The sequence below is a fragment of the Hipposideros armiger genome, unplaced genomic scaffold, assembly GCF_001890085.2.
Source record: "Hipposideros armiger isolate ML-2016 unplaced genomic scaffold, ASM189008v1 scaffold_10, whole genome shotgun sequence".
NCBI lineage: Eukaryota > Metazoa > Chordata > Mammalia > Chiroptera > Hipposideridae > Hipposideros > Hipposideros armiger.
In genome coordinates this window covers 9,004,734-9,013,320 of record NW_017731360.1, presented here as the reverse complement: position 1 = coordinate 9,013,320, position 8,587 = coordinate 9,004,734, and the positions used below count along the sequence as shown (strand labels likewise).

The following is an 8,587-nucleotide window of genomic DNA, read 5'->3' as shown; positions in this document are numbered from 1 at the left end:
GCAGCCAGCGTGAGCGGCCAGCAGCTGCCTTGAGCGGCCGTCCAGAAGCCGGCGACTGATCGCCTCGCCCGGGGAAGAGCGCAATGATGGTGCCACCTTGGGCCAGTGAAGCAACGTCCTCCACAACTAGACTGAAGAACAAAAGGACAGCAACTTGTCTGTCCCCCTTCCCCCAATTCCCCAATAAAAATCTTAAAAAAAAAAAAAAGCATTTAGATTTATTTCAGGGTATACTTAGGTATTGCAATCAGTTATAAAATCTCTGGATTTTAAGCTCTCTAGGGGAAGAGTATGATTTTCTTGCCTGCTGTGGACTAAGAGCTTTCTGTTCTATATGTCAGCTCATTAATTCTCCCACAGCCCTCTGAGATACATATCCTCACTTTACAAAAAAGAAAATTGAGGCTTATGAATATGTCTAAGGCTCTGAGACTAGTGTGGGATGACTCTAGTACTGTTAGGTGTTTTTTTTTTTATGTATACTATACTGTGTGTGTGTGTGTGTATGTGTATATTGCTTCCCTTCTTCAGGCTATAGATGGATGTTTGAGTTCTTTCCATAGGCCTATATTTGGGGGAACTGACAATTAAGTATTAGCCTAAAGCAACTGTAATAGGAAAACAAATCATATAAGAAATTTTAAAGTCAAAGAAAAATAATTTTGTATTAAATTAATTTAAATTAATTTAAAAGTCAAAGAAAAATAATTTTGTAATAATTAATTGGGATGCTTGAGTGTTACTACTTACATTTAAAATATAAGAAGTAAACATTTTTATTGGTAGGGAATACTCTGTTTAGCAGAAATTAAATTTATATTGAGTTATTTTTTGAAGTTTTAATTCTTAAGCATACTCGAATAAATTTTAATCATTTCAATTTTTTTTTTAACCTCCAGGAACGTCAAGGTCGTGGAAAATAAAGGGCAGTTCTTCACAGACTGCAGCAACGGTTTCATCTGCATATTCTAAGAGGAAAAAAATGACCTTCAAGAGAATTAGGACTTTTTTCTTAATTTCATTGACTTCAGAGACGATGGCAGACTTACAGTTTAAGTATTGGAATTTCACAAAAGACATAGGACTTAACTGGAAAAAGAAAAAAAAAGAAAAAGAAAAAACTAAACAAAAAATCCCTCTAGATAGTTTAGATGAAAAATGTCCCTTTTTATTTTGGCTTTGGTTGTGATTTCAGAGCATAATGCTTTTTTTTCTTTGTCTTTTTACTATGTTTTTCGGATTTTAAAGTCCGTAAGTGCATACAGTTTTCTCTAATTTTTAAACCCTTTCCTCCTCCCATTTTGACATTTGCACTTGGAGAACACCTGAGTTTTGAAGGTATGGGCCTCCACCCCAGAAAGTGGGAATTTGGTTTTTCCCTTCCGAACTAGAAGAACAATTTCATGAAGAATTTTTGTCTTGGAGAATTTAACAGTGTTACCCAAGGTTGTGTCTTTAAGGGTGGTTCATTTTCTCTTACCCTTTGTTACTCAAAGTAAAGTACTAGGAGTCCTAAGAAATGTTCTGTTCTTGTACATTATACTGATTAAGTCAGGATTAATTTGATTTCACAGCTAAGAACAGTGGTAAAAACTTGTTTACAGAAATGCATTTTGGAAGAGAAAAATATTGTAAAACGTGTAGTGAATGTTTCTTCAGTTTCTTGTTCAGCAAATGAGGAAAGGGCATTGCCTTTCTTTTTACCATTAATCACTTCTCAATAAACGTGAGATCCTGTTGAGCATCACTTTTACTACCATTTATTAGTATTATTTGAGTCTGGTATATTTTATGAAAGATTTAGAATGTAAGGAGTTTTAATGAGGTGGAAACTATTTTTAGAAAGTTTGCTGAGATGAAATAGTTCAGGCTTGTTTTTTGTACCCAGAGCTAGATAACCATGACCTTTGCAAAGGTGGGCCACAATTTATAATGCTTTATTTATGGATACCTCCCAGAGAAGGTAGAGCCACTGCTAAGTCATTCAATAAATACTTGATTGTGAGTGCTTATTAGGTGCCAGGCACTGTGCTAACTCTACAGAAACCTGGCCAGATTCTTGTGTGCAAAAGAGAGCCCAGTATCAAGGATGTAAGTGTTTAATCTGAAATATGGCTTATGTAGACTGGATTCCACATGGATGTAGCTCCAAGAATAAATTCCAGTGGGCTTGGATCTTCACGAACCATGTAACCATAATGGTATTTTATTCACCCTTGTTTATCTTCTAAGGTTTGGGGCTCCTCTGCCTTAAAGATTTTTAGCCCTAAGATGTCCCAGTGTTGGAAAGGTAGTTAAATGTGTGAAAACTTACATAAGAAAGGGTTCTGAAAATGGGTTCTGAACAGTGTTTGCCCGCAAATGACTTTATTCATCCTAGTCTACACAGCCCAGGCTACTAAATCAAGGGTGTGTGGTAAAATTAATAAGTGCTGATTTCTAATTACCATGATAGTTGATACTTCAAGTTGAGAACTCTTTCTATCTGAGGCACAGTACAGCATACCTAGATATTCCTTCCTATTTGTCAAGCTTTATAAAATACATCCCTCCCAAATTGGGGAGTCCTTTGTGTTTTCATCAGTTTGGAGATGCCCAGTCTCCAAATTAGAAATGTAACATTTAGTGTTTTCAATTTTAGCTAAAATTTTTGTGACTTTCGAGGACTCCCATGCGTTTAATTGTTTGGTATTTCACCTTCAAAAGGGAAAATATCCAGAGAAAACACAAATTCAAAAGCAATTTTACATAGATTTTCCTACCTTGTGTTCAGGTTGTGGATATGAGATCATTCAAGATGCCTTTTTGCAATTTGAAATGTTAGTTTAATTTAAGCCAATGCTTCCCAGTCTTTTCACATCTGTAGAAAATACTGGTGTGACTTTGGATGCAGACTGACCTTAAGAATTGGAGACCCTAAGGAATTGCTCACCTTATTCTCCCTGAGTGTTGGGGGTGGTCAGAATGTGGGATTTGTGTGTTTTTTTTAAAAATCTAAAAACCAATTGGCATTATTTGTAGTATAAAAATTGGATTATGTTCATTCTAAGAGTTTGGTCCAAAAGTCGGTTTGGTGAAGACCCCAAAATGCATCTAAACTAGTTCTCTTTATTTGCTAAATGACAACTTGGCCAGTGGAGATTGTTGACTTTTGACTATTTGTCCTTAATGGTTTTGTTCTGTTGTCATTTGTGAATGTAATACTTTGAATACCCATGTTTGGTTACTTTTCTCCTTTGTTGAAGATGTGGGGAAACTGACCAATCTCACTATATACCATCAGCGTCAATTCAAAGCATTTTAAACCTTTAATATGAACAAAATGTATAAATCTTCCATTTATTCAATTTAATCTTAGTTATATTTGATTGGCTATTGTCCTCCAATATGTTCATTTTTTTAAAGAAAACTTATTTTGGAGTAATTTTAGACTTCTGCAAAAATAGTATGCAGAGTTCTCATGTACCCTTCACTCAGCTTTCTTCAAATTTTAACATTTTACATAACCATAGTATAGTTATTCCAAACAGTAAGTATTGATACAGTACTGTTAACTAATCTACAGACCTTATTTGGATGTGCCAGTTATCCAAGGAATGTCCCTCTTTTCCTGTCTCAGTATCCGATTTAGGATCCCACATGTATTTAAGTTGTTGTAGCCTCTAAGAGCCTGTCAGTTCTTTAATCTTCACCTTTTATGACTTTGACGCTTGGAGAGTACTAGCCAGTTATTTAATAGAATGCCCCTCAGATTTGTCTGATATTTTCTTACTATTAGATTGAAGTTATTTTTTTGGCAAGAATGCACAAAAGTCATGTGCCCTCAGTGCATTATCAGGATATATGATGTCCGTATGTCTTATTACTGGTGATGTTAACTTGGATCAATTGGTTAAGGTAGTGTCTGCTGGATTTCTCTACTGTAAAGTTACTGATTTTCCCTTTGTAATAACAGGGATATGCTTTAAAACTATTGTTCTTTGGTTCACTGATTTTGACATCTCTGGATTGTTATTGCCTGCAACAAGTGGCATTTGCCAAGTGTTAATTCACTATTGTCTATTATTTCTTCTACATTGAGACTAATCAGAGTTCTGTAATGAGGAGTTTTCCCCTCATTATAATTGATAATGATTGATATATTTATTCAATTATATCAGTATGGACTCAGGAATATTTATTCCATGGGTTAGTGCTATCATTTATTTTGTTGCTCAAATTGTCCCAACTTTGGCCATTGGGAGCGCCTTCAAGTTGGCTCTTGTGTCCTTTTGACTTCCCCCAACGTTTTTTGGAGACCTTATTTTCTGGTACTACAAAATGTTCCTGGATAGTTCTGTAATTTCTCTGCCCCAGCCCCATTTCTCCAAGGAGCCAGGTTCCTTTTATTGGAAAACATTTAGAAACCACCCCTTGGTTTGTTTTTTTAAAGCAGTTCTTTAAATGGCAAGATAAAGTGGAATTTTTATTACTGATAATAGATGGAGGATTATTTAGCCTAGTCAAAATAACCACTTCATTTCTTCCTCTCCTTTTATGGCACTATATAGGAATCTTACGGAGCTATGGAGAGGGCTTTCACTTGACATAATCACCTAGAGTGGGCCCAATGAATGTGCGTTAGTTTGCACCTGTCCATAATTTTTACCTGTAGCCTAGTAAATAGAGACCCAAAATATTGGAAGCCCTGGTTTCTACCCCACCTAAACTATTTTAGGGGTTCAGAGCTTTTTCTACCTGTGAGAAAATAAATGGTCATATACTAAAAGTTTTCTGTTTTTCATTATTGAGCTAATAAGCGCTTGAATATTGCCACTTATTTTGACCTTTATTTGAAAAGTGATTTATTTGAAGTGTGGTCTGTGTCACGAATGTAGGACCCTTTTTTCTGAAAGTGAGAGTGAAAGTGTCCCGAGGATTCAGATCTGATAGTTTGCAACTCCTTACTCCTGAGAAACCTTTGGAACTGTAATACTTATTATAGCAGCTGGGTTTGCACATGGAAAGCTGACACTGCTGTGGGATATGCCATCCCACAGCAAGGTTAAGTGGATTGGAGAAGGTCCCACAAACCTGCAGGGCTATGCTTCCTGGTTTCCAGGACTGACTCTCTCGTCCCACCTTCGGGGGCACATAGAACGGTACTTCGCAACCCCAGCGCCGCCGATTCCTCTAGCCTGCTGGGCTCAGTGACTGATCAGCATGTGCGTGGTCCCTGCAGCCGCGTGATGGGCTGTGGCTTCGAGCCCGCTGGAGTGCAAATCTGCTAACCTGATTCCATACTCCTGCAACCCCCGCCAACTCTAGCCCCTTGCAACCTGCAGGGGCGGCTCTGCATACCTTCTCGGGGGTTTTTTTTGGTATGCTTTTCTCCTACCCTGATCAGGCGGCTATTTTACCGTGAGAAACCGTGGGTTCAAGATGGTCATGTCTGCCATTGCTTTTGGATCTGCACACAAACCTCTTCAGTGCCAAACCCCTTACCTTCACAGGTGAGCTACAGGTCGCCTGAGGAACAGGGAAATGAGATTTAGTGCTATTCTGCTGGGGGTGGGGGTTGGGGTGGGGTTGTGTCATGTATGCTTATTGCTTTCGTCTACCTTTTTAAATGCTCAAGTGTGGCTGGCTTAAAGGTTGGAAAGCTATTACTCCGGCCCCACCTGCTGGCCATAGGCGCTGCTCACGTGCTCATAAAAAGTTACTGAAGAGTTGCCCTTTAAAGGAAAGCTCCCTGAAGAAACTCCCAATTTTGCTGCTTTGTTCAGTTTTGCATGTGAGTAACTCATCTGTTCAGTCATTTAGCCTGTATTTTGTGAGCCCCTGTTGGTGCTATTGTTGGGCATTGGGGGAAAGGGGAATGAATCAGATCCTTGTTCTCAGAATTCAGTTTAAGGATTTCACTGTACAACGTTTGGAATGGTGGGAGATACACAGGGTGCTTATAAGAAGAGAAGAGGGTTATCTCCTCAGAAGATTGCCCTTTTGATACTGGATTTTTCTTCCTAGCTTTTCCTTATCTGGGTGGAAACCTCACAAGCCCCTTGCCGTTTCATCCTCCACAGCCTCAGCTCTCACTCCTGGGTACTCTGTTCCATCATTAACAAGCTGTGTGATGTTGGGCAAGTCAGGGGATTGCTCGGTGACACATTTCTTCATTGGAAAGCGGAAATGACCTCTGAAGCCATTTGTATGATTTTTACAGGGATTTAAATTCATTTGTAACTAATGCTTTTCTAATTAAAAGCAAAACAACCAGTACAATTACATATATAGAATAAAAAAATGTCTACACCTTGGTAAACATTTGCTATCCTTTTAAGCCTTTAAAAAAAAACTTGCTTTATGATATATACATAAAATCAGTATATATAGCATGTATGTATTTCTAAATATATGTATATATATATATCCACCTAATTTAAAGTTAATTTACAAAAATGGAATAATACCAAACCATGTGGGGGGTCCCCCACCCCCCTTAATTTGCAATTCTGTGAAATATTTTGGTCTGCTAAAAAAGGACCCAGGTCTTCTATGACAACCTTATGTGGACGGCCTTCTAGGATTTTGGCATTAGCAGCGCCCCAGGGGCCTGGGTCTGTGTCATCAAAGCAATTTGGCAAAAGCCTGTCCTTCTAATCTTGTTCCTTTTAAGCACTGAAACCCAAACTTTTACAGATTACTGCTTCCCCAAAGCCTCTCCACTTGAAGAGTTAGGAACTCAGTTTTTAGATGCATGCCGTTCCAAATTAAGGCATTCTGATGCACAAGTATAGGACATGTCCTGGGTCTGTGGCTGAAGAGTAAGCTGGCCAGGATTGGGTAAGGAGGATAGTGTGGGTGCAGGCTGCTACATGCCAGGCAGAGTTGTAGGCCTGCATTAGCAGAAAAGGAAAAGCCCCTGCCTTCAGTGGGACTTCAATTCTGGTGGAGAGACAGATTTGTCAGGTGGTGATGACTGCTACAGAGAAAAAACAAGGGTTTGAGGCTGGAAGAGAGAGTCATGCTAACAGAAGCCCAGATAGGTGAGAGATGAAGACAAGTTGGGTAAAGCTTTGAGAAGAAAGCACCCACTTTTGAGAAAGTGTGTCACCTTTTCATTATACCTTACCATGCATCATGTCTCCACCAGCTTAAATTCCATGGTCCAGCATAATCTCCCTCCCCACCTTGTATTCACTCCCTTGCCCTTACTTCATCTCATTTGACAAACCACAATCCTGTTTACATATCTCTCCACCTACCTGCCTCTGCAGTTTAGAGTGGTTGGAGAAAGACATTCAGCTAGTGTCTCATTTTAAATTCATGATAGTTAACCTTAGGGAAATTATGAACATTTCCCCATCTGTTCACTCGCCTACTGGAGACAACTGTTTCATCCCTTCTCCCTTTCCTCAAATCTCACAACACTTAGTATCCCATCTTTACTCTAGTTAATGATTTCCTACTTGACTGAGAAAATTGAAACAATCAGAAGGGAACATCACAGACTCTCTTCCACTATATCTACTCCACATAATTGTAGGTCAGTTGTTTTTGAAGGCTTTTCTGGGGACCTTGTCAGAAATGCAAATTATTGGGCCCCACTTCAGACTTACTGAATCAGAAGTGTGTGGGGATGGGCACGGGCAGCAATCTGCTTTAATAAGTGCTCCAGGTGATTCTGATGAACCTTAGAGTTTGAGAACCAGGGCCCTTGGACTACGCATGTTTCTGTCTAGAAAGAATACCTCCACTTGTGCACCAGACCTCAGTCTATCACCAACTCAAGAAAATGGCCCCATCAAACCTCCCTGTCTTCCAGATCCCAATTTTATCTCCATTGGATCATTTCCATCAACATACGAACGCTGTAAAATCTCCCATTTCTTCCACCAGTTACCACCCATTTCTCTATTGCTCTGCAGCAAAAACCCTAAAGAGGAAGCTAAGCTGTTACTTACTGGCTCCATTTCTCCATTCTCTTTAACCCACTTGACTTTCATCTTCTCAATACCAGTGGAACTGGTCTTGTCAAGGTCACTAGTGACCACACATTAGTAATTACCAGTCCTCAGCTTCTTTGACCTATAAAAAGCATGTGACGACATTGTTGCTGTTGCCTCAATAGGCTTTCTTCACTTGGGTTTTTGCACAGCATACCTACTGATTTTCTTATCTCACTGATTGTTCCTACTTAGTCTCCTTGACTGGTTCCTCTTCTGCTTTTTGTCCTCTTGATGCCAGCGTAAGCCAGGGCACAGTTGTTGACTCTACACTTGCTAGATTTCATCCAGTCCTGTGGCCTTAAACACCATCCATCTGCCAATGGATCCAGACCAGGTCTGTCTCCTGAACTCTGGTATACTCAGCAGCGGGCTCAGCCTCTTCGCTGGATGTCTCCCTAGCGTCTTGAACCCAACACTTACAAATCCAAACCCCTTCCTCATCTGCCCCATCTCATTTAATAACACGTTTGTCTTTCTTGTTTCTCAGGCCAGGTCCTGGGAGTAATGCTTGACTCCTTTTCTCATGTATTTGTCAAAGTCTTAATAGGTTGACCACTTCTCTATGGCTGTGTCTATAGGCCAGTTCATCATCCTCTCTC

General features: G+C 39.5%; 1 protein-coding gene across 1 annotated transcript in view; it reads left to right on the top strand.

Moving 5' to 3' along the window:
* YTHDF2 (YTH N6-methyladenosine RNA binding protein F2) overlaps positions 1–4,768 on the top strand; it is a 31,480-nt gene extending 26,712 nt beyond the window's left edge. The window contains exon 5 of the mRNA XM_019660462.1: positions 900–4,768. Within this exon, the coding sequence (XP_019516007.1) occupies positions 900–923 (24 nt within the window). The 3' untranslated portion in view covers positions 924–4,768. The remainder of the gene's footprint in view (positions 1–899) is intronic.
* The last annotated feature ends 3,819 nt before the right edge of the window (positions 4,769–8,587 follow it).